The sequence below is a fragment of the Bubalus kerabau genome, chromosome 8, assembly GCF_029407905.1.
Source record: "Bubalus kerabau isolate K-KA32 ecotype Philippines breed swamp buffalo chromosome 8, PCC_UOA_SB_1v2, whole genome shotgun sequence".
Lineage (NCBI taxonomy): Eukaryota > Metazoa > Chordata > Mammalia > Artiodactyla > Bovidae > Bubalus > Bubalus kerabau.
This window is the reverse complement of record NC_073631.1, coordinates 84,610,527-84,637,776: the sequence shown is the minus strand read 5'-3', so window position 1 is coordinate 84,637,776 and position 27,250 is coordinate 84,610,527. Positions and strand designations below refer to the sequence as shown.

The 27,250-nt window shown below is 42.0% G+C and overlaps 1 protein-coding gene across 1 annotated transcript in view; it reads left to right on the top strand.

The window, feature by feature from the left end:
• POU6F2 (POU class 6 homeobox 2) overlaps positions 1–27,250 on the top strand; it is a 501,377-nt gene that overhangs the window by 459,355 nt on the left and 14,772 nt on the right. Inside the window, exon 7 of the mRNA XM_055590763.1 lies at positions 18,650–18,856. Within this exon, the coding sequence (XP_055446738.1) occupies positions 18,650–18,856 (207 nt within the window). The remainder of the gene's footprint in view (positions 1–18,649; positions 18,857–27,250) is intronic.

The following is a 27,250-nucleotide window of genomic DNA, read 5'->3' as shown; positions in this document are numbered from 1 at the left end:
GAGTCAACTCTTCGCATGAGGTGGCCAAAGTACTGGAGTTTCAGCTTTAGCATCGGTCCTTCCAAAGAACACCCAGGACTGATCTCCTTTAGAATGGACTGGCTGGATCTCCTTGTAGTCCAAGGGACTCTCAAGAGTCTTCTCCAACACCACAGTTCAAAAGCATCAATTCTTCGGCACTCAGCTTTCTTCACAGTCCAACTCTCACATCCATACATGACTACTGGAAAAACCATAGCCTTGACTAGATGGACCTTTGTTGGTAAAGTAATGTCTCTGCTTTTGAATATGCTATCTAGGTTGGTCATAACTTTCCTTCCAAGGAGTAAGCGTCCTTTAATTTCATGGCTGCCATCACCATATGCAGTGATTTTGGAGCCCAAGAAAATGAAGTCTGACACTGTTTCCCCATCTATTTGCCATGAAGTGATGGGACCAGATGCCATGATCTTTGTTTTCTGAATGTTGAGCTTTAAGCCAACTTTTTCACTCTCCTCTTTCACTTTCATCAAGAGACTTTTTAGTTCCTCTTCTCTTTCTGCCATAAGGGTGGTGTCATCTGCATATCTGAGGTTATTGATATTTCTCCTGGCAATCTTGATTCCAGCTTGTGCTTCCTCTAGCCCAGCATTCCTCATGATGTACTCTGCATGTAAGTTAAATAAGCAGGGTGACAATATACAGCCTTGATGTACTCCTTTTCCTATTTGGAACCAGTCTGTTGTTCCATATCCAGTTCTAATTAGTCATAGAACATTGCTCCAAACTGCTATTCATCTCACCACCTGACACATTCCACCTTGTAAAAATAACAATACACATTAGATGCCAAGAAGTTGTCATAAGGTACAGACATAAGAATGTGCCAGTAAAGTCAAGATGTGATATAATTTATACTTACTAATAAATGGCATCAATCAAGCAGCACACAAAGAAAAACACTACACACCCCTGATCTAACACTTGACAATAGATATTCACAATAGTCCAGTCGCAGAGTGATAGAGATAAAACGTGCAAGTATCTGTGTATTTATTTGGAAGGCAGTCCGTGATAAAGAGCACAGGCTTCCAAATTAGACTCCATCCCCAAGCAGCTCTGCAACCCCAGGCAAGGCCCCTAATCTCACTCAGTTAAGTTTTCTCTTCCTGGCAATGGAAGGCATTGCTGTCCTCTGATGGAAGCTGCTTGCAGCATCACATGTCCAAGTGCCTCCTACCAAGCCTGCCATATATTTGTCATTTCATACATATCATGCTCTCCCCACCTCTATATATTTTATCCACTGCTCCAAAGTAAGGTCTATTTAGTATATTGAAGCTTTATACGGAAATGCTTTTTTTTATGCTTTTAAGCATAATGCCATCCAGTATTACCGTACCTGATGAAAACAACATTTGTCTATTTTACTTAACTTTCTTCAATTTATTAAACCACTGTACTAACATTTCAGGGTTGTTGTCAGGAGTAAATGCAACAAAGGATATTAAATGCTTGGCACAGCTCCAGGTACATACCGAGTACCAAGCAAGCCCTGCCTCTCTCCCTGACTCTTGACCACCAGGGTTTTGAAACCCATGGTCACCCCAGCATGCAGAGAGGGCCAGTTTGATGATTTTTCAGTCCACTGCTCACACTATTAATAACCAAGTAAGCTGACTACCTTGTTTTCTCCATGTTATCAGCAACAGAAGGCTAAGTGATGTCTAGCTTGCCTCTGTAACATGACTACGTGGCTGAGGACAGGACAGCGTCCACTTTTCCTCATAACAAAATGTTGTACTTTGTTTAATCAAAAAGCAGAGTCACAAGGGTTTTACCTGCAGGGTTCATTAAACTATTATTCATTCCTTATGATGCTCTAGAATAGAAACATTTCTGTCTAACTTCAGTAAATCTGCAGGTGATATTAGCAAGCTCTCCCATACCACCAAAAGGAAGAGATGTAGTGATATGTATGTACAGCTAGAAAAATAAGAATCTGTTTCAAATTCAGAGAATTTGAGGATTTGATTGCAAGTTGAAACAGATTTTAATGTGAGGATCTTCTCAGTATCATTGGTTACAAAAGAAAGTTTTGTAATATAAAAGGTGATATCCTTAAACAGAAAGATACTTAAATCATTTATGTTTAAAAGGTGATGCACAGAGAATTCTCTGTCAGTCCAATGGTGAGGAACCCGCACTTTCATTGCCAGGAGTGCCAGTTCAATCCCTGGCTGGGCAAATAATATCCCATAAACCATGCACACAGCCAAAAATAAAATAAAAGTCTCTTACTAAAAAAAAAAAAAAGTGGTATACAAATTGCTTAGATGAACACAGAAGGGAGTGAGATGGCATGCTACTCAGAATTCTAAGAACTCATTCTGAATTTTTGAGATCACAAAAGTATATACATTTTAAAATATTAGCAAGAGTTTCTGCTCCCCCTCAGCTCACATGGGGAAAACATAGTAGAAATGGAGATGATGTCGATGGTTTTACACATTTAAACTTGTTCCTGCCATCCTAATCTAGAGGAATCAGAAAGAACTAAGAAAGTGTGCTTCTCAGAGACCGAATCTTGGTACCACATACATTGTTAGAAGTGCCCCCCAAATTTTTAGAGAAGTTAAACAGGTTATTTTTAAGTTCTGAGTAGATTAATTTATTGTTTTGTGACTAAATATCTCCATTGTTCTTCAATGTAAGTATCACTACGCCAACTTTTAATAATCTTACACAATATATATATGAATGAATTCATCTGGCATGATGAGAAACATATTCCTAACAGGGCAGTACTTATAGCTTCACAATTAACAATTCCAAAATTTGTATTATTGGCATAAATTTTGATTTCTTTAGCTTAGAACAGGATAGTTGGAAAATCATTATATTAGTGAGATCTTTTGCCACTTTATTTTATTTTTTTTTAAATTTGGCTACACCAGGTCTTAGTTGTGGAACATGGGGTCTTTGATCTTCATTGCAGCATGTGGGATCTAGTTCCCTGACCAGGGGTTGACCCCAGGCCCCCTGCATTGAGATCATGGTGTCTTAGCCACTGGACCGCCAGGGAAGTCCTGGTTTATTTTTAGTAATAAATTAACATTGTCCCATGACCAAATTTGAAGTATCAGATGTATATATTGTATATATATCATATATTGAAAGTGAAGTGAAAGTGTTAGTCACTCAATTGTGTCCAACTCTTTGCGTCCCCAAGGACTCTAGCTCACCAGGCTCCTCTGTCCATGGAATTCTCCAGGCAAGAATACCAGAGTGTGTAGCCATTTCCTTCTCCGGGAGACCTTCCTAACCAAGGGATTGAATTCTTGTCTCCTACACTGTAGGTGGATTCTTTACCATCTGAGCCACAAGGGAAGCCCATATCATATATTATACTCTACATATTTATTTTATATATATTATTGACACACATATTATATTGTATATATATTATATGTATATACTTTGAGACATGTAAAATAGGAACCAGAAAATTATGAGAAACAGCTAGAAGAGTGCAATGGCCCTCTGTCCTTACAGTTATCAAAACCTGCCCAATGGTTAGGGGTAAGTGAGTGAAAATTGGTCACCTATGAAAATGAGGATGCAATTTTATGAGAAAAACTCATCAGCATAATTCTAATGGGTTATAGTCTTTGTTGTGAGAAATGAGAAATTCAGTGATCTCACTCTAAAGAACATTGAAAAAACATTACTAAGAGGAAATCGAAAAAGTAAAATATGGTAAAGTAATGAAGACAACTTTTTTCTGATTGAACAGATAGATAAATTTTGCATGCAAGTATCAAAATACATTTAATTTTGCCACAACAATAGATATTCTCTTCACAAAAAGCATATGAATCATCCTGTACTCATGAAAGTGGGTGGTAGTAAACAGATGCCTCTTTAATGACACCTGGCATGGCTTCATTCCCCCACCCCATCCCCTCTTTTTTCTTTTTTTAGAGGCTTGTTAAACTAATTTAAATTCAACTTTACAGCCTGAATGCTTGAATGCACTCACAGTACTAGGTGATGATAAATGCATGCAGCACTTTCTTTTTTTCTTTTTCTTTTTTTTTTTTTTTAGAGCAGAAAAAGTTTGTTACAGGGCCAAGCAAGGAGTACTGGTGGCTTGTGCTCAAAAAACCCAAACTCCATGAGCATACTCTTGAGCAAGTGCCTTCACTGACTCCCACTGCTCCAAAGAATTTGGGATAATGCAGATCACTGGTCCGTGATTTAGGTTTTTTGCTATCATTGCTGTAGCTCTTTCTTCTCTCATTTGGGAAGAAATATTGCCATTTTCTTCTCCAGGGGATCTTCCCGACCCAGGGATCAAACCCAGGTCTCCCACATTGTAGACAGACGCTTTACCGTCTGAGCCACCAGGGAAGTATATAATAAACAGTGTGTAGGTGCAGGGCTTTATTTAGGAATGTTTACTAAAGCTTCTTTGGGCTAAGGCTGAGTCCAACTAAAAAGCAATAGCTAACTTTAATCTGATTTAGTCACTTAAACTGGTATCAACAGGCAAAACCAGAAATACTTCTTCACATTCCAGGTATTTTCTTGATGGCATCAAAACTTAGAATCTTAGGCAAAGCCATGTAAATGCTTACGAAGTTCATCTTCTTGCAAAATGATGGCTTCACCACAGTTGTGATTCTCTCTGCAGGGAAAAAAAAAAAGGTGTTTTAGCAATTCCACAGTGCTGGCAACTGTAAAGAAAAAAAAAATTTGTAGTCATTGGGGAAAAGATGAAAGGGATGATGAAAACAAATGTTTCCAGTTCATGTTTAAGAATTTGTTTTCTGGTACATGGAACATCTGACTGGACAAATACAATGAACATTATAGTGACAATTAAAATCTCTAAAGAGAATTGGAAATTGAAGCATTAGATATTATTTATAAAGATTTTCATTTCTTCCATTGAAAATAACATGAGTGGGCGTCCCTGGTGGCTCAGTGGTAAAGAATCCACCTGCCAATGCAGAGGACAAGGGTTCAATCCCTGATCCAGGAAGATCCAGCTTGCCTCGGAGCAACTAAGCCCATGCACCACAGCTATTGAGCCTGTGCTCTGAAGCCTAGGAGCCACAACTGCTGAGCCCACATGCCACAACTACTGAAGTCCATGTACCTCCAATCTGTGCTCCACAATAAAAGAAGCCACCACAATGAGAAGCCTGCACACAGCAGCCAAGACCCAGTGCAACCAAAAATAAATAATATAAATAAATCTAAAAATGAAAGTGAGAAGCTACAAGTTTGATACCAAGGCCATGATGGGTTGAAGGCATTTGCTTTTGCGTGAAATGTCACACTTGTCCCTGTTATAAATAATTGCATATTGGGGGGGTGAAATATACTTTTGTTCTTATTCCAATTAGGACTCAGTAGATAGCAAAATCATAACATAGTCACAGATGAAGTGGAAATCCTTGAGAGCATGGTAGAACCATGTAATGAATTCACATGGATCCTTGTGGTGGAATCAAGACGGCAGAGGTTATGACTGTGGTGTGGTCACTGAGGAGAAACATTGTCCTCTGAAAACTGAGGAGCATTCCCCACTGTGTGCCTGTCATTTCTACTCTGCCATGGGAAATGGGTAGTTTCAATTATGTTCTTGGGGACCAGATGTCCCAAGGGATCTACTTCCCATCCACCCCTCAACACCCACCATGAATAACTCAACCCTTACTGATAACTGACTTCAAAATGGCAGACCCTTTAGCCATCTTCTTTTCCATGATCAAAGTTATTTAAAAATAAAATCTAGGATCAAATAAAATCTAGTCTGAGGTATTTCTCAGACTCCCCAAATCTAGAACAGTGCCTGGCACATAATGGGCACTTAGTAAATAGAATGCAGAAATCAAATTTTAATATATTCAGTTCAGTTCAGTTCAGTCACTCAGTCGTGTCTGACTCTTCACAACCCCATGAATCGCAGCATGCCAGGCCTCCCTGTCCATCACCAACTCCCGGAGTTCACTCAGACTCACGTCCATCGAGTCAGTGATGCCATCCAGCCATCTCATCCTCTGTCGTCCCCTTTTCCTCCTGCCCCCAATCCCTCCCAGCATCAGAGTCTTTTCCAATGAGTCAACTCTTCGCATGAGGTGGCCAAAGTACTGGAGTTTCAGCTCTAGCATCATTCCCTCCAAAGAAATCCCAGGCCTGATCTCCTTCAGAATGGACTGGTTGGATCTCCTTGCAGTCCAAGGGACTCTCAAGAGTCTTCTCCAACACCACAGTTCAAAAGCATCAATTCTTTGGTGCTCAGCCTTCTTCACAGTCCAACTCTTACATCCATACATGACCACAGGAAAAACCATAGCCTTGACTAGACGAACCTTTGTTGGCAAAGTAATGTCTCTGCTTTTGAATATGCTATCTAGGTTGGTCATAACTTTCCTTCCAAGGAGTAAGTGTCCTTTAATTTCATGGCTGCAGTCACCATCTGCAGTGATTTTGGAGCCCAAAAAAATGAAGTCTGACACTGTTTCCACTGTTTCCCCATCTATTTGCCATGAAGTGATGGGACCAGATGCCATGATCTTCATTTTCTGAATGTTGAGTTTTAAGCCAACTTTTTCACTCTCCTCTTTCACTTTCATCAAGAGGCTTTTTAGTTCCTCTTCACTTTCTGCCATAAGGGTGGTGTCATCTGCATATCTGAGGTTATTGATATTTCTGCCGGCAATCTTTATCTTTAATATATGAGACTTCTTAAAAAAAAATTTTTTTTTTAACTAACACTTATCAGGAGAATATAAGAACCTATTTTAATGATGAGTGAATTCAGCCATCCAATGACACAAATAAGTAGGCAGTCAGTCCTTGAAAGGAGGAACTTGGGAGATCCCCTCAAGCCATTGACAATTACAGCAGTTTCCCTGGAGGAGAGAAGAGCCAGCAAGACCGTTGTCAACAGCAGGAGTTCTAGTTTTGTGTAAACTTCTGCAATCTTGACCATCCTAACTACTGGGAACCTAGGCTTTCTTTTCCATTGGCAGGTTGTTGGTGCCATAGTTGGCAAGATATACAGAATGCTCCTGTTAATCCCAAAGACTTTCATGGATTCAGATAGCAGGATAACCCCCAGTCTTCTACAGTGGGAATGAGAGCAATGTGGTGTGGCCCACAGCTGGGCACTGGAAGTTGCTGAGTGAGTGGGTGGGTGAATGAGCATGTGAGTGATCAATTTGTATGAGTAAATGCACAAATAAACCAACATTCTTAATTTTAAACCATTCAGAACAAAGCAGATATGTTTAGATAATTGCCTACCTTTTCCAAAGTAGGAGGTACTTTTTTATTCTTCCCCTTCTTCTACAATTATCTACATAGTTATGTCAATCCTCCATTCTTGACATTGAAAATTCTGCCAGTATATTTGTATTATTCATTCACATAGGCATATTTTTAATGTGTAAAGTACTAATATTTGTATAAACAACCAAACTCAAATATTCTAAGCTTTTAGGTGTGTGCTAGCTATATACATTTTGAAGGAGAAGACATGCATAGAACAAAATGACAAGCTCTCTGTCCTTTTCCAAAAGAATCTCTCCAAATTCCACTTCCTTTGCCCAGAGAAAATTGCGTCAGTGGTGAAAATCTTGCTTATATGACCTTTGCTGAGAGAATCTACTTTGCATCAGTGAGAATTTCTTCCCAATCACAGATGAAGCCAGTCAATTTCTGATTCCAACATCATGCCCAATCAAACCTTGAGCTAATATTTTGCAAAATTTACTCTCCGTTCTTCTGTCTTCCTCATCCCACCTTCTAATTGCGTAAAAAGCAAGTAGAGTAGTAAAGGAAAAACAACATCTTAGAGAAATCAAGAATCTCTAAATAATCCAGAGCTTGACAATATGCTTTTCCATACATATACAACTCAGATATACTTTTGAAATTTGGGTTGATGGTGGGTCCCTATACTGTGTTCAAGAAAAGGGTTTGTTTCCTGGGCACTGATCTCTGCCCACCACTGACTCCAGGAATAAGCCATGAGGACAGTTATGATGCCTCCTCACTTCATTCTCATGTCCATGTAATACCATCTTATATAAATTTAATCTTTTGATTATACTCTGGATCAAAGCTTTTATTAACACTTGAGTGGGAACCAAAATAAAAGAGAAAATAGCAAATCTCACAAATACAGTAAACTATTTAGGAACAGATATAATGCATCTTAAAATTTTAAAGTAAACAAAGCAAATAAATTTAAAAAACAACAACTCTAGAGTGTAGCGTATGCCAGATTCAATTGTAGAATTATTGTAGTAGGAACTGCCAACTGCTCAGAACAGGGCTGCAGCTGCTAACTTCATTTTGCCAAAGGACTCAAGAAAGATTCAGGTCCACTAAGAATGATCATTGTATCAATTGAGTTGACTCTTACCTGGGAGACCTGTCAGCTTCCTGAGATGTGGATTTCCTTCCACAATGTTTACTGCTAATGGGCTGCATAACTAGGGTTCAGCTTGTGCTCCATAAGCAAATCGTTCCTGTAAAACACCTTTGGAATTGACATTATTCATCCTGTCTTACATCATTGAGAATAGAATCTTTTCACTGCCACCCCCCCTCAACATTTGTAAGTGGGAAACAAATGCATACACATTAGGTTTCTTTTTTCTCAACAATTAAAAGACTATTTACAGTGTGTTTGGGAATATAGGGTGAGTCTTGGCTTTTATTAAAGATGAGAGAGGAAATAGACACCCATCAAAGCACATCATTACTATACCTTAGAAATATTGCTGATTACTAGTGAGAATAATCTTGCTAACATTATTGTCAAATGACCATGTCTAAATGGTCCTGAACCTTCTGACCTTCCCTTTTCCTAGATATTGTTACTGTTTTCTCCTTTGGTGGAGAAAACTGTTTTATTTTTAGAGTTTTCAGGTTTTCAAAAGCTTCAGAAGAACTTCAGCAACTAAGACATTTGAATAGTATCCATTTTTTAAGTCCTGAAACTTCAACAAGTTTATAAATAGTGTTATAAATAGCAGCAGCACCTACTTCTCAGAAATAAACCAAATTCATAGTTTATGGGGGGAAATGTATATTCTGCTCACAATTTTAAATTTTCTACCTCTGCTAGCTTGTTAACTTTTCTCCTCCCTTCCTCCATGTCCCCTTCTTATTTACCTTTCTCCTCTATTTTTCAAGCATCCTTAGTTAACAAACTCATGACCGTATGATCCACAAAATCTCCTTTTTTCATGTTATTGATGGACCTTCCATCACTGCAGTCAAGACAGTCCCCATTTTTACCTGTTTTTAAAATTAACAGATAGCAGTGCCTTAGAAAATATTCAGTAATATTCATGAATAAGGTCATGTTTAATTTAGATGAGCTACTTATAGACCGAAAATGCTAAAATTAAATTTAAATATGAAAAGGTTGGTTTTGATCCCCTGGCACATACAATGGTGAGTTAGCCCAGAGTGGTGGGAGACTTGGAGAGATTTACAAATTTAAATTTCTTTATGGAGTAGTTTACAATTATCAAACCCCTTGCCATATAAGTGGAGGAAGAAGACAGAACTGAAACTCAGAGGATCATCATCAAAGGCTCCCATGGTCCCTTTCAATCCTCCAGGTGGCCATAGGCCTGACCCTCCCCCTGTATAAAAGCTATTCTGGGGGTGGGCCACTTTCCTGAGGTCTTCCCAGGCCCCGCTGGGATATTCCAAGGGGACGTTGCTATGGCAAAGTGGTTTCTTCCGTCTCCTCACTCCCCTCTCAGCGCTTGGTTTTCTCTTCCACTCCTCAAGCCTCTCTCGATGATGCTGTCCCAATGCCCATAGCTCAGGGCTCCTCTGGGACAAGGATTTAATTTTTTTTAATTTTTAAAAAATTTTTTTTAAATTGTGGTAAAGCCACATAATATAAAACATACTATTTGTTCAGTGACATTAAGTACATTCACATCATTGTGGAATTCTCACCATGATCCATCTTCTAAATTTTTCGCCTTCCTAAACTGAAGTTCTGTCCCCAATAAATACTAATTCCCCATCCCCCCTCCCCACCTCACCCGCTAACCCCTGGCACCTAGCTTCTACCAATATACTTTCTGACTCTGAATTTGACTTTTCCAGATACCTCGTATAAGTGGAGTCAAACAGTGCTTATCTGCAACTAAAGTATATTGGAATGCATTTTTAAGGTTAATTAATATATGGGGCAAGGATTTTAAATAGCTCAGACCCATGACAATGAGTCCAAGGAAACACACACATTCCACTTATCAGTAGGAGCATTGCTGGTGTTAACGCACTGACACAGGCACATGGGGGCCGGCCCGGGCTCTCGCTCTTTCTTTCTCTCCCTCACCTTTTTCCTCTCTCAGCCTTTTTCTCTTCCTGACTCAGCTCTTACAGTCACACTGTCTGACCTCTAGATTCTCTGGGTGTATATTCCCTAGGTTGAGGGGACAATATTTATTCAACCACGTTTGTTCATGTTGAAGAGAAGAGAAAGCTTTCCTTCCCCATCCCTAGAGTGAGGAAGACATGCAGAATTTCAAGAATTCTCTTTATCTAGGCAATGGCACCCCACTCCAGTACTCTTGCCTGGAAAATCCCATGGATGGAGGAGTCTGGTGGGCTGCAGTCCATGGGGTCACTAAGAGTCAGACACAACTGAGCAACTTCACTTTCACTTTTCACTTTCATGCATTGGAGAAGGAAATAGCAACCCACTCCAGTGTTCTTGCCTGGAGAATCCCAGGGACAGGGGAGCCTAGTGGGCTGCCATCTATGGGGTCGCACAGAGTCGGACATGACTGAAGCGACTTAGCAGTAGTAGCAGAGGCAACCCTTATCATGAGCACCTGAGTTCTGGAGTGATCTAACTGGTTTTCACAAACCTCTTTTGCAAAAGCATAAACATCTAGCCCCTCCTTTGGAACACAACATCTATTGAACCTTGGTGCCTCCACCGAAACTCCCAACTTTGCATTGTGACAGGACAAGGAAGATTTAATTATTTTTTCATGGGAAAATACCATGTTCTGTTCTTCAGGGTAAAGTCTTTTCATAATGAAATGATAACACACAGAAAACTTCAAAAAAGCTTTTGCAACTTATTGCAAAGGCCCACGGATTACAAAAACGTGTAAGAAAAATGAAGTTATGAACAAACATTTATGGAACACCTCTTTGGTTGTTAGAGTACCTTGTTGGGTGCTCTGCATATGTTAACTTAATGAGTCTTCACAATAATCTTATAAAGTACACACAATTATTCCCATTTTCTAGAATGAGTAGACTGAGGTTCTGCTGCTGCTGCTGCTGAGTCGCTTCAGTCGTGTCCGACTCTGTGCGACCCCATAGACGGCAGCCCACCAGGCTCCCCCATCCCTGGGATTCTCCAGGCAAGAACACTGGAGTGGGTTGCCATTTCCTTCTCCAATGCATGAAAGTGAAAAGTGAAAGTCAAGTCGCTCAGTCGTGTCTGACTCTTCATGACCCCATGGACTGCAGCCTACCAGGCTCCTCCATCCATGGGATTTTCCAGGCAAGACTACTGGAGTGGGGTGCCATAAAGGTGAAATAATCACCAACAATTTTCCACTAGTTAGTGGCAAAACCTAGACTTGTACCCAATCAGTGGGGAATTTTTTTCCTCTCCCTCTCTCAATACATTTATCTCATGAACACTATTAAGAAAAATTACCTTTAATGGCTTTTAAGTGAGTGTGAAAGTCACTTAGTCGTGTCCAACTCTTTGGGACCCCATAGACTATACAGTCCATGGAATTCTCCAGGCCAGAATACTGGAGTGGGTAGCTGTTCCCTTCTCCAGGGGATCTTCCCAACCCAGGGATCAAACCCAGGTCTCCCAAATTGCAGGTGGATTCTTTACCAGCTGAGCCACAGGGGAAGCCCTAATGGCTTTTAAGAAGCCATTAAAGGGGAGAGGAATTTCTTATTGTTGTCATTGCTGTGTTTACAGCATCAGTTTTCATGCAAATTATCCTTCTCATAATGTGAGTCAAAGTGACATTTTAAAGATCATGACACTTCCAATTCTTTACTCTTGTCTGTGAGTGTGTTTCTAAAGTTGAAGCCAAGTAGTAGAGCACTCAGCAACAAGGATCCTCATTCTAACTGACAGTGAGTAACACTGAGTAGGTAGATATTCCCAGAGGCGGAATACTTACTGATACCCGTAGTGTAAGCATTAAACTGTATGCTATAAAAAGCTCTTTCTCACATTCATTAAGAAATTGTGTGTCATCTATTTCTTGCAGTTTGACCTAAGATAATTTGTCTTATGTCCTGGGCTTTAGTTATGCCTCCTTCAGACACACCTCCATTCCCTTTGCCCATACTCTTGCCAGACATTGTTAATCAATCGTGGCACTGTTTCTTCCTGAACACTGGAAACTTCAGAGCTCCAGGAAGCCATAGCCAATTGGTTGATTGATTGATGTCGCCTGCAACAAGATTAAATCTATTTATCCTTAGTTGCATGTCTTCCTCTAATTAAACTCATTGATCTGCTTATCTTCATGCCTTTACTATCTCTGGTTCAGATTCTCCAAAGGAAGACCTCTAAATATTCATACTTTTCATGTTTCCCTCCTTGGACACAGCTATATACAAGAAGGCACTAGATTCATGTCACAAAAATAACTTTTGTTTGGTAAATGGATATATTTCCCTATTCTTCCTAAATCAGCATCCTAATTGGAACTGCCAAAACAACCAAGTTTAACCTTAAACTTGAGAGGACCTGAGACTGAAGTCAACATATTATGTAAAGAAGACAAAAATTCCCTGGAAGAAGAGAGAACAGTGGCTGTGGCCAGACCAGAAGGGAAAGGGAAGGAGACAGGTGATCACTAGCTACCAGCTCCTCAGCTCTCAGAAGCTAGAGTTCTATGTTCAAGAACGGACAAAGTGATGCCAGGTGTTAACAAAAGCCTCTTCACCAAAAAGTGCTGAGATTACACAAATATTTGACAAAGAATTGTCTCTGCTGATGGACTGAAAGCCCTGAAAAATCACCCATTTCCAACATTGATGGGTTTCCTTTTCCTAAAGATATGTGCAACAGAATTACTTGTCACATTGACATCTGCAATCACATTCTCTGTGGCAGAGTTTAACAGCATGTCATAGACTATTACGACATGTGGCCCATCAGACGACTTGTCTGGATGCCCTAGGCTTCTGTGATACCCCCTCAACTGCTGCTGATGACACCTACATGCTGGCAGTGAATAAATTCAGCACCCATTCCCCTCCATCAGTCATAATGCATTGCTGCTAAACACCTCAACTACAGCGAGGTCCATAAGGGCATTGCAATGATAACGTGGTAACCCAAGGCATTACATGGCACTGAATTGCTGGGGTTTGTTACAATCACAAGATAATCTTTATGGTGGCTTAAATCGTAATGGCTATTGGATAATAATAGCACACTTATGTGCAAGTCATCCCCATTCTTATGGAAATAGGGAGATGTGCTAATAAACACTAGTAATCATTTCAGTGATATTTTTTAGTTACTCTTACAACATGGACTTTATTCTCCCTTGTGGTTTATGCTCTTAACCCTTTTAAGCAAAGAGACAAGTGAACATGAACAGCAACAACCAAATAAGTCCCTATCAGAGAATCTGGAACTCTTAGGTCACAAATTATCATTGCAATAGCAGTATGGGCCTCGTCCTGGTTAAAGCATTCATCAGAGATGAATCATTACTGTTGGAGTCAGGGAAAAGACAGAGGGGATCATTGCAAATGATGCCTGAGCTATTTACTGTGGGATTGATGGGCCAATAACTTCACTCAAAAATTTCTAATGTTGCAACCCAGGCATAAAGTAGACCATGCTTGTTGAATTGAAGTGGAAGGCAACGAATCAAGCATCCCCTATGCCAAGGATTCATTGAAGCCTTTTGCTTCACACTTGGAGGACTACAATAATGTCCCAGTGACTCATCTCCTGGTCAATCACCTGTTGACACCCCAGTCCATTCTCGCCATGCAGTCACGTTCTCATCTGAAATAGCTCCATTTCAGTACTCTCCCCTGGAATTTGACCCTTCCAGGCCAACCTGTCACTGCCCAATGTCTGCACTCTCTTTTGCATGAAACTAGGTAACTCACCACTGCCACGTTTCTCACTGCCCATTTGAAATGGATTCTCTGACTTGCCATATCCCACCCAACCTCCAAGACGCTCTTCTGCCCCTGTTTCTTCTGGGAAGTCTTCCTAGCCATCATTCTCATCTTTCTTCCTCTGAAACCACTCATTCATTCCAAATATTCCTCTGAGCACTGACCACATGAGTAGAGAGATTTTTATCAGAGAGTCCTTGCCACCTTGACACATATCATTTTTCCATCAGGTTGTTAGAATCTTTGCAGGCAACGAGCCTATTTTTTTATCACCCACTCCCCTGCCCCCCTGGTGTCTTCCTGGTGTCTTCCATGGTACATGACACTGTGTTACCAGAGAAGGGTCTGGTGGTACAAGGCTGTTCTGCCAGAGTCCTCAGCATCTCAGGAGAGCTGGAATACGAGAATATCTCGTGTGTCTGATGCCTGGATCCAGAGTCCAATCACAATGGCCGCTTGCTCGGTGACAAGTGTTTCCATCAGGACATCTCCTTGTGGTAAATCCTTAGCCCTAGGAACCAGAAAATCAAACTCCAAAAGCTAGTCCCTGGACTACAAATGCTTTGAAAGGGGCTTCTTTCTATCTTTGTCCTGAAATCAATTTCATTATTGCCTTTTCTTTTTTAAAATTTCTTTTTGGCTATGCTGGGTCTTCGTTGCTTTGTGAGGTTCTGCAGTTGCAATGAGCAGGGGCTACTCTTCGTTGCAGTGCATAGGCTTATGGCAGAGGCTTTAGGCACGCGGGCTTCAGTCGATGTGGCATGTGGGCTCAGCAGCTGCAGCTTATGGGCTTACTTGCTCCCCAGCATGTGGAATCTTCCTGGACCAGGGATCGAATCCATGTTCCCTGTTGGCAGGCGGATTCCTATCCACTGAGCCACAGGGAAGCCCCCTTATTGCCTTTTCAAACCTCAGCTGTGATTTCCTGATTCAGTTGAAGGATATGTGAATGCAAATACTTCCTTTGAATATTGAAAAGCTTTTCATTTAAAACACAAGTATTCCAGGTCAGTGAACCTCCCACCTTGCTGCCTCGGCTCCTCGCACGTCCTTGTGACCACCTTTTGGAAGTTAGAGTCTAAAGAGAAGTTAGAGTGAGATCTATGTAAGCAAAATTGGCACATCTGACAAATTTTCAACAACACAGTATGTGACGGTCTCCACACTTGGATGCATGGGAGCAAATGAAAATGAGTGAGTTGTAAGGCACTGGGGAATATTAAAAAATTCCCCATGGAGTACTGCCAAGGGTTTGACAAGCTGAGATGGTGATCCCAACTGTGCTGAAAGGAGAACAAAAATGAAAAACGCTCAACTTCACAGAAGCCATCCTGACTTTAGAACCACCCCACCCCACCCTTCCACCTCTCAGACAAAGCCTCCCATTAAAGGGTTCCCTCCGTAGGGCCATTGTGGGTCCCTCTGGCTCTGACACTAGCACTGCCTTAACCTCAGTAAGTGATGCGAAGGCCCAGGAAAGAAGAGAGGAGCGAAGGAGGAGTGAAGGGGGACAAAAGTGACGCCATGTTTTAGTAATGTCGCCGTGAGGTGTTGGCAAGCGAGACTGCACTTGGGGAAGAGGCTGGTGAGACGCTGTGTTTGCCTTTTCTTCTCTGCACTCAGAACGCAGGCAGAGCATCTCATTACCGCCAGGCGAGCACAGACTCATGTCAATCTTCTTGGAAACAGAATGCCTCACTCCACATCCCAGTGTGTTCTGTAGCTGTCAGGTGCCTGCCTCCTCTGAAGCATTCTCCCGGGCTAAACACGCTGACATCCTGCCTAAAATAGAACCCACAACCCTGCCACCTAAGTGAATCCAGCTTCTGCAGGCTTTCAGCTGGGGCCAATCAGGAGGAGTAGGGCTTCCCAGGCCCAGGGAAGTCAGACAGGATGGGTGAGCCTCTGGACTTTCCCAGTGCATTGAGGACAGGGGTGTTGTACATTTCATGGTGCAGGTGAGGAAAGTGGGAGTAGCCTGCGTCAGAGTCAGACAAGGAACTTGCTCCCCGCATTGCCTGTGGAATCAAAGCCTTTGGACCCTTTGGATGTTAACGCAAGACCAGTCATCAATAAAGTACTTATGCGCCCTGATCTGTTGATGTGGACTCCTGCTGAGCTTGCTGGCACTGATGGGACAGGCTCATGGCCAGTGCTGCTGGAGGGACAGCGCAGGTCTTGCTCAGTGAGACTGTGGAGCTACAAACTCCCTGCAGGACCACTGACCACTCTCTCGGAAACGACTTGCCTTGATTGTCTGCTATTGACAACTGCCATGGATACCTGATATTTGCACAGCTCCTCCATTAGCGCCATCCCACAGGAGCTTCTGTGGTGGAAGCATGGGCTGCCGAGTGAGGAGGGATGTCTCTCAACCCTGATCTTTGGACTGAATCCTGTGGTCTTGCAGGTCTTCTGCGGTGCCAGCTGTATCTGGAATCCAAGAGACAGCTGAACCCAGAAACCATTCCTTCCCAAGATAGCTATAGAGAAACTATGTCCCAAGCCCTGCCTGGGGCACTGTGGGCACAGAAAATGGAATCATTTATAAATTTAGTCTATAAGCAGCTAAGTGTCTGGTAGGAAACTGCAAACAGAATGCAGGGCTTTTCCTAAGAGCAGGTTCCCTCCTGGGTCCTCCCTGTGGTGGCAGCCAGGAGATACATGGAAAAGTGAGCATTTGGGGGTCCTGCAGACCTGGACCCCAGCTCTGCCACTTGCAAACTCCTCCCTGAACCTCCACTATCTTACCTGCTAAAAAGGGGTGAGACTAGTGCCCGCAGGACTGAGCTGTTGTGAGAAGATGGGATGAATGAAAACCAGACCCATGAAAGCACTTCCTGAGATAGTATTGTTAATATGTCGGGGTGGCCCCCTCAGGTCAGGTTACCACTGTTCACGTCTGGGAAGTGTCCCTGGAAGACAACCAGCCTAGCAGAGCTGCGTAACCATCCTGGGGTACCTGGAGAGGACAGCATCCAACCTGAGTTCCATGACTCTCCCTGGGAGAGTCCATGACATTGGAAAACAGAGTTGTATTTTCTTTTCTCACCAAATAGATTTGTCCCTGTCAACTTATGAATGTGTCTGTGGTTCCAGATCTTACAAACACCTCTGTTCATGCTCCCTTTCTCCCACCACGGTGACTGAATCCAGCCAGGCCCTCTTGTGATGCTCTGCATGAGCTCTTTACTGACATCAGAGGCTACCAGATACAGAGAAAAGCCTCCCCCACCTGCCGCAGAAGCCTTGATCCTCTCACCTCTAGGGCCCAGTTTAAAACCCATGTTTTAAAATGCACTTTCAGAGACTTCCCTGGCAGTCCAGTGGTTAGGAATTTGACTTCCAGTGCAGGGGCTGACATTTTGATCCCTTGTCAGGGAGCTAAGATCCACATGCCTTGTGGCCAAAACCAAAACCTAAAACAGAAGCAATATTGTAACAAATTCAGTGAAGACTTTTACAATGGCCCACGTCAAAAAAAAAAATTAAAAACAAAATGCTCTTTGAAAAATGTTCAATCCTCAGTCGTCATTTGACCTCTATTTTGAGTTTCAAATATCGGTTAATGATTCCAGTTCTCCCTCAGAAAGCATAGGCTCCTTGACGATGTTGTAGAGGAGGCGGCACAGCTGGGAATGGACTTCTGTGTCCCTGACTCCAGAATCCGGGTTCTCCACCACCGTGATCACCAGGGTGCTGCTGGGGCATCCAGTCATGCTGGGATGTCAAGGAGCTAACCCCCGACCTGAGAGAGGAACAGGAAGGCGGGGAAGGGAAGGAGGGCTGGAGAGGGCAGGAGAGACCCAAGCAGAGGAGAGCGTATAAAGAAGCACATTGTGTGTGAGGAGCCCTGTGGGGAAGGAGCACGGCTCCCCAGCCAGACGAGGGACTTCAGTGCATGAGTCGCTGATGCTCCATCTGCTTCTGAAACAGAGCAGGTATGTCTGCTGCCCTGGCAGAAGTCACATGTTTCTGCCCTCACTGATGCCTGAGTTTCCTTCCTTTTTTTTTTTTTATATTGGAGTATAGTTGTAGTGTAATATAGTATTAGGTGTTGTGTTAGTTTCAGATGTCCAGCAAAGTGTCTCAGATATACGTAAACATATATATATATTCTTTTTCAGATTCTTTTCACAGATAGGTTGTTACAGAGTATGGAGTAGAGTTCCCTTTGCTATACAGTAGGTCCTTGTTGGTTATCTATTTTGTATATAGTAGGGTATATCTGTTAATCCATTATTTTAGTTTTAAATAAGATGTTTTCCTTTTTCGTCCAGGCACTCAGTCTACGTGTGTTTCTCTCTCCTTCACATGCTCATTCTTTGCCACTTTCTTTCTTCTCCAGATCCATCCGAGGATTCTGAACTGGCTCTCAGGGAGCCTCCAACAGAGACCAGAGCATGAGAGAGGTTCAGGTGCCTGTGCCAACTCTGAGCAGAGCCTGGAGCCTCACCTGTAGGCCTGTTTCTTGCAGATTATTGGGACCATTCCTCTGATGCCGAATCCAGGGCCCTCAAGCCAAACAGCAAGTGGCACTCAGGGCCTTCAAGTGCAGCCGATTACCCCCCAGCTCCTGACGAACGCCCAGGGCCAGATCATTGCCACGGTCATCGGGAACCAGATCCTGCCTGTGATCAACACGCAGGGCATCACGCTATCCCCCATCAAGCCCGGCCAGCAGGTAAAGGCCTCTTGTCCAGACAGTTGGACACCTCTCCTTACCGTCCTTCTTCTCTTTGGGCTCAATCAATGAAAAGTAATTTTTAAATTAGAAAATATTTAATCTCACTAATCCTAACATATCGATACTTATTTTTTTAAAAAAAGCAAGTAGCTTTATTTTTCATTCTTAGTGAATATGAGTGACAACTAAATAATTGCTAATCTATAAACAAGAATATATTCAGTTATAACAGGGACAATTGCCTAAAGTTCAATAAATTTGTGTTCTTATTTATCACAGCTTAACTTTCAGTCAATTTTAAAAGGGGTCAACAAGAAATTAAGACCAGTTAACGTCTTATCTGTAAATGGGGGGATAAAGTATTATACATTAATAGATCCCAAATTGATGCTGCTGAAAGTGCTTCCTAGAAATTAGGGAATGAAAAATAGGAGGTTTTAATTGGTAAAATTTTATTAAAACCATGAGAATCCAGTATGTTTTATCCATTCAAATATCAATCAAGCACATTCTGTGTGTTATGCTAGAAGCTGGGTACACAGCCCTGAAGAAGAACAACATGGTCCCTGACCTCATGGAGTTTCTGGTTAATTGTTTTCTTCAATAAACCTTTCTTGATAACCCACTATACACTGAGCCCCTGCTTAAGGATAAGAAGCAGCATTGAAAGAGTGACAATTTCTTGTCTTAAGGAGCTCATAGTCTTGTAGAGGACACAGATGTATGAGCACAGCCCCATTATGCAATAAAACAGAATGTCCTGGGACTTCCCTGCTGGTCCAGTGGTTACAAATGTTGTTGACCCATCATTCACCTGACTAACTCCAACCCATCCATTAAGACTCACTTCCAAACCACATGAGCACATCCACTGCTGGGAGGGGTGGGGACGGAGGGTAAGTGGGATGGAGCAGGCAAGGAACTAAGATCCAGTGACATGGCCAAAAAAATTTTAATAAATAAATAAGACAGCATGTTCTGTAACAGGACAGGTATGTACGAAGTTTAGTATCATCACAAAGATGGAAGTGACTGACTTTGTCCAGAGAGTGTTGAGTCCTCACATGGTTTGGAAGTGAATCTTAATGGATGGGTTGGGGGTCAGCCAGGTGAATGATGGGTCAACAACATTCCAGGCAGTGGGCATAGCAGGCACAGAGGCAGGGACACACAAAGAAGCCTGGAGTGCTAAAACACAGGGAAAAGGTTCATGTGACTGAAACGCAGAGTGAGTCTAGGAACAGTCATGGAAGGGGCCTGATATTCAAACTGAAAAGGGTGGCTTTGTCCCAGGGTGATCTTGAGGCATTCCTCATCTTTGTGCCTCAGTTTTCTCATCTATAAAATGGGGAAATGTCAGTATCTCCCTCACATAGCAGCTGGGGGGCCTCTCTTACTCCTGCTGGTTCTCCCTCTAAATCGAAACCACTGCCTGTGAGCCAGGGTTCCCACCACCCTCTTCTTCCCCAGCTTTCTCACAGGCAGTGGGACAGTCCCTGACAAATGTATCATGAAGACTTCCACCCCCTCCCTCTGCCCCTGTCTCTCAGCTATTTTCTTTCTTTTACTATTTACCGGATTCCACTGTATTCTCTAACCTTCTAAATAGTTCCCCCAAGGGAACTGGACTGGTCCCTGCTGGTCCAGTGGTTAAGACTCTGAGCTTCCACTGCAAGAGGCACAGGTTCCATCCCTGTTCAGGGAACTAAGATTTCACATGCCACACAGTGTGGCCAAAAAAATGAATAGTTCCCCCAAATGTTTCATTGGCTTTTTAATCTCTAGTTCTATCTGTTCAAACCTATGTTCAAAATTATCTCTGGGCGCAGAAATGAGAAAATTAATCTTTTTGTACAGTCTGCTAAAAAACTGTTTCTGTCAGCAAACCCAAGTTGTAAATTGCCAAGAAGGTGATGAATTAATTAGAGATCATCAACATTTAATACAAGTAGCTCTCACTCTCACTTTGAATTTCTAAGTAGGGTGTGTGGGTGATAGACCACTGCCATTGTACAAGATGACAGCTCTATATTTGAGGTAGAACAGTTTTGATCCAGAAGGACCTAACTAAGAAACGGCAAGTAAGAGGGAGGTATGGTGGTCCTCCTCAAACCCTCGCCCACTATCAACAGCGTGAATCCATTTACACAGTCTCTCTCGTGAGCATAGATGCACCTCAGAATCTTGCTCACACCCTACCTGTTGGCGCCTGGAATGAAACCTCATTATCACAGTGGGAATGTCTGGTCCTCTGCTAGTCTAACCACTTGCATCAACCCTGTTGGTAGAACTGGAGATCTAGCAACTGGGAAGAAACAGCCAGCCTCTAGGGGATGTGCCTTGCCCATCCAACTCATGTCATTTACAACGATCGCAGAGAGCAGGACTTGCCTTGCCAGTATATGTGCATGCATCTCTCATGAAAGTGCATGCTGAGAGCACATGTGTGCACAGCTGAAAAGAGTGACACTCAAACCTTCCTGAATCCTCAAGTCACGGCAGGCACCCGTGGGCCTGTCCCGTTGTTCAAGGCCTGTGCCAGTGGTCTACTCAAGTCCTAGAAAGGTCAAGGGAACTGATGACGGACCTGGTGAGAAATATCAGGAGAAGAGCGCCATACTGTTTCTTGGCATCAGCTCTGATTGAAACACCTTGGAAGGTGTAGTAAAGTTAAAAAGTTGGGTGAATCAACAGGGAATGCTCAAATCTGAGTCCCAGATATAAAAGGGGGGATTCTGAGGATAGAGGGTCATAAAATGCCTAGAGTCCAAAAGTAAAAAGCTCAGACCTAGAGATATATATAAGAATAGTGGTCTTCAATTTTTTCTTTAAATATTACCCTTTACATTGAAGAAATATAATATGGACAACCACTAAAAAATAAAGGATTTCTCTTGTACAGTAGAGAAGTTTCTCAATTTATTTTTTCATGTGATTTATGACAAATGCTTGATCTCACCAGAGCATAGTTCCAACAGTAAAATATGTCATAAATTACAAGAGCAGAGAAATCCCTAACTCGCACTCAAAAGGAAGTCCACTTTTTATGGAGTGAAGTACAGGCCTCTTGGGCTAGATGACCTGGGGTGATTCGTTTTTATTTAATAAAAATAATTTAAAAATCTTAATTTTTACACATGCCTACCACTAGTTAAAAGAACCTGGATAAAATCGAAGAGTGAAGAGTCAACTACTCTTGAGGATGCTTTGTTCCAATGATGAAAGATTGAGAACCTGCAAAGTTATCATCTGAAATACAAACAGTATTTTTTTTAAAAAACATATACCAGTATCTGATAGTCCTAGATATCACTTCCATAGTATCGAATCAGGAATTCTTGGTGAGCAATGCAAAGAGATAAAGGTCAGAAAATGACTAGATAAGAAAGAGAGGGGGACTTCCCTGGTGGTCCAGTGGTTGAGACTCTCTGCTCCCAGTGCTAGGGATGTGAGTTTGATCCCTGGTCAGGGAAGTAAGATCTCACATGCTGCACCAAAAAAAAAAAAAAAATATGAGGGAGAGAGAAGTATCTTTCTGTGCATGGAACAAAGAACTTAATACAAAAATATTTGGTAGAGCTTGAAAGTAACCTTTCCTTTCCTCCATAAGATTCTGCAGCTCCAAAAGTCAGAGTGACCCACATGCCAGGGTTTGCCCTTATTATTCTGTGATTGTGAATTCATGATTTCTTCATGAGCAGCACAGAAATCATGTTGTGTATGTTTATTCTTCCTCTGACTATATCCCAACAAGTTTATGGGAGATTTTTAATGTCATTAAGAAAATAGAGACACGGGAAAGGGGAAATGTGATTTGTAAAATCAAAGAATTGAAATTTTTCAAAAATTAAATACTATGGCTATAATACTTGGAGACTGCCATCCATGAAGGCACTCAACTGTTCTTCAAAATGTAATCTTGATGCTAATAGGAAGCCAAAGGAAAATGATTTATTTAAACTAGCTCTCTAAAATGCCGTGCATGCTAAGTCGCTTCAGTCGTGACCAACTCTTTGCCACCCTATGGTCTATAGCCCGCCAGGCTCTTCTGTCTGTGGGATTCTCCAGGCAAGAACACTGGAGTGGGTTGCCATGCCCTCCTCCAGGGGATAGTCTTGACCCAGGGATCAAACCCACATCTCTTACATCGCCTGCACTGGCAGGTGGGTTATTTACCACTAGCACCACAGGGAAGCCCCTGAAATGCTACATGATTCTCTAAATCCATGGTTTTGTGTTTTTTTTTTCAAGTAAAAAAATATAGTCACCAGTTTTTTCCCAGCTGTTACCTAAATCAGTAGTTTCCAATTTTTTCTTGGAGCCATCCAGAATGAGACACAAATAAGGTATTTCCACCCATACAGGATCTAAAATAGTCATAAGTGTTTCCTAGAGAAAGGAAATGTGTGTCAGTGACCCCAGTACAAAACAGACCTTTGACCTTCCAGACACACATCCGGGCATCTCACCTCTCTGGTCTCCCCTGGTCACTCCCAGTCGAGCTCAGCTGACAGAGCATGTGCTCCCTGCCCACCCTAGCCTGGAATGCCTTTCCCACCTCTTGTGTCTGGCAAACTCCCACCACCATCCCCCTGCCCAGGATCCCTCCTTTGTGAAGCTCCCATTTATCATTCTCTCACCTTGGTTTTCCCCTCACTCCATTCACTGTCAGCAGTCTGTACTGTCTACACCTGAAAGGCAGGGACCAGACTGATTCAGCCTTGCTCAGGACCCAGCCTACGCTGCGTGCTCCATCCATCGTGTTTAACTGCTGCCAAATGGTAGTGTTTCCCTATCAGGGACACCAGATTCCAGAGTCATGCTCCCTGAGGAGCCCAGCCCAGGCCCTTCCGTGGCTTTCCGATTCTGTGTCTTTTGCCATTTTCCAGTATGTTCCAAACCAGCACCTGACGGCAGCTTGGGGAGAACTTCCACACAGCACTCTCTTCCCTAATTCTCTTTCTTTCTCTGTTAACCCCTTCCTCTGCACTAAGATGCAGAGTTCTATCGTGTTCTAGATATGATACCCAAGGGAGTTTTTAACTATCAGAATTTTTCAAAATTTTAGTACTCAAAATTTTTCAAGTTAGGTTGTCCTAAGGTCAACCCTGAACCTTCCAGCAAATTTAACACCTGCACAGTTGGCCACGTCCACTGTAGAATGAACTCCTCGATAACATTCAGGTATTCTTTATGTCCTCCTAATTAAAAGTTCTTACTAAATCTAGGCTCTGGCTTCTCTTGTCTAGACGCAATAAATCTACTTTCTTTACCCTTTTTCTAAGACAAGATCCTTCCAAAACCTGAAGCGGTCCCTCAACCAGCAGCCTTAGCCTCACTTGGGAACCTGTTAGAAATGCAAATAATTGACTCCCACCTGGACCTATGGCACCAGACACTGTGCGGGTAGGGTCCAGGGATCTGTGTTCTACCAGCCCTCCAGGTGATTCTGAAAGTGCTTAAATCTTGAGAACCACTGATTTCATTTCTTCTGCACCCACTCTGCCTTTACCTGTTTGGAAAGTTTCTTCTCCCCCCTACCCAAATGAATTTCTCTGTATTTAATCCCATTTGAATTTCACTGTTTATGTAAATTAACTTTTTCCAATTCATCTATCACATTCTGGTTCTTCGTTTTATCCCATTTTCCAAGATGCTTGTCGCCTTCACTTATTTTTATATCAATTGTGAATTTAATTAGAAGATGCTTTATTCCAGAAACTATAATATTGTTAAGGATATACTGTGTTACACAAGGAAGACAGATGAGGAGCACTGGCACAGAAAATCCAGAAAGCCTTCAAAGTGTGCCTATATCCATTTTTGTTGAATACAGTAAACAGCAGCAGTGCCAATCAACACAAACAAACCAATAAAACCAGCCTATGAGATGCAGTAAGAAGCGTAAAGCTTAAGGGACTCTGAATCCTATTTCTGCCTGTCTCTCATCCCCTGTGCGGGATGAACATCCTCACATCCTTCTCTCCTTCCCTGGATGAAGCAGAGCTCTAGGCTAACATGAACCGCCCCTTCCTTTTCCTCCTTTTTGGTGGACTTTCTATGCCTGTATTAATTTGCTAGAAATGCCATAACCTTAAAATCTTGATTCTTTCCAAGTAAGAACTTTTTAGAATTTTTATGGGTTATTCTGAACTGTTTGGTTAAATGCTGGAAGGTAAGCAGGACCCCAGTGTTCTAAAAAAAGTGGTTATTTCCTTTGGACAAAATACATCTTTCCTAGATTCTTAGTTATTTTAGATTCATCTCTTTCTTTGACTGTGTAGACATAGGACAAACTCTCAATAGAGCTACTTTGTTTTCCTCTAGAATTCCTTCTTTTGTGTAGACTGAAGCCTAGTTATTTTTCTTTACTGAGTTGTGTATGAGAAAAAGAAATTTAAATTGATTATTGTCTTATCCAGTTCCTTGATGGTACTTTGCCACGCCCAGGGCCAATAAAATATTGATGAAATGGTAAAACCAAAGACTAGCTCATGACTCAGTAACTCAAAACTGTGCAAAGCTTTTGTCAAGTAACAATATTTAGAAGGACAACTCAATAGGTTAGAGGGGATAGAGTGACATGCAAATATCCATCACATTTTATTAAGCAAATTAAAAATAGATTTAATCTTCAGTGTGTGTTCCTACAGAATAAAATTTACTGGATTTGATTGTTGATTATGTGCTCAGCAGATTGGCTAATTACTTTAGGCAGATGCTTGTTGCATATATAATTTGAGTTCCATGTCAATTACAACTACCTTACTTCACAATAGTAGCACAGTGGAGTAACAATGAGGATCTTCCCTTGAGATGTAATTGCAGGAAATTGTGGAACCGGACAGCCTGGCATCCTGGAAAGAGCCCTGAACTATGGGGCGAGAGCCTAGATTCTAAGGCAGACTCATGGGCTTGGGAGAGTCACTTACTTCCCATAATTGGGCCAGCTATATCTGGTGCATGAGATGGCTGGATGGCATCACTGACTCGATGGACGTGAGTCTCAGTGAACTCCGGGAGTTGGTGATGGATAGGGAGGCCTGGCGTGCTGTGATTCATGGAGTCACAAAGAGTCGGACACGACTGAGCGACTGATCTGATCTAAGAGCTAGCCTGTGAATCTGGAGAGCAAAAGCATTACCACAGGGTAGGGGGGGAGGGTGGGATGGGAAGGGAAATAGGTCCCTAAACACATTTCCAAAGTAGCACATGATTAACAATTGTTTGAAAGTAGAATGTTAATTGATGGTTAAAAACACTTTAGGGAATTAAAAAGACTGTCGACTAAAGGTGTTGGTGATGCTGCACAGCAACTGGAATTCTTATACATAGCTGGTGAGCATATCAATGGCTCCAGCCACTTTGGAAATCAGTTTGGTAGTTTCTTTAAAAGGTAAATGTGCACTTAAGGTATGACTCAGTCATTTCCACAGTTCCACTCATAGGTATTTACATATAAGAAATGAAAACACAGAGATACACAAAAATTTGCCCATAAATGTTTATAACAACTTTCTTCATCACAGCCCCAAACCAGAAATAACCCAAATGTCCATCAACAGATGAATGCACGGACAATCTTTGACATAGATATGCATACAGATATATAACAATACTATACATATTTCTCAGCAATTAAAAAAATGATTTACTGATATATCCAACAAAACTGGGTAAATCTCAAAAACAGTATCTGAGCAAAAGAAGTCAAATGCAAAAAAAGTACATACCATACAACTCCAGTTTTAGAATTATGCCAAATGAGTACATGTGGCAGAAAACAGCGCAGTCCCTGTCTGGGGCCAGGAGTTGGAAAATTGATTACAAAGGCAATTAGGGAACTTTATAGAATGATAAGAAGGTTCTATATCTTGATAATATGGTGGTTTCACAGATGTATACATTTGACAAAATTCATCAAACTGTATACATAAAATGTATGTATTTTATTATGTGTAAATTATATCTTGAAAAAGTTGAATTAAAAAAACTGAACACACATACACACACTGGGAAAGCACAGACAAATGTGATGTTGAAATCTCCAGGCTGACTCTTAGATCCTGAGGAGGTGGTCAAAGATCAGTGCCTGTTTTGTAGTTGGCTCTCTTTTCACCAAAGTTCAGGGCCTGGCCTGATTCCACTCCCAGACTGACTTCCTTTTATTAAAAACCTTTTTTGAAACCATTCCTACACCTCTGGGAGCTGTGATGATGGAAATGAAAGCACTCTGGAAAGTACTCTGTCTAATCTCGTCTAATCAACAAAGGTGGCCACTGCTGAGGCTACCGGTGCCCTTGTGCCAGGCCTAGGGCTGTCATTCGCCAGCTTCCCAGGGTCAACACGTGGATGGAGAGAGACCCCTCCCAGGTGTCCAGGTGGACCCGG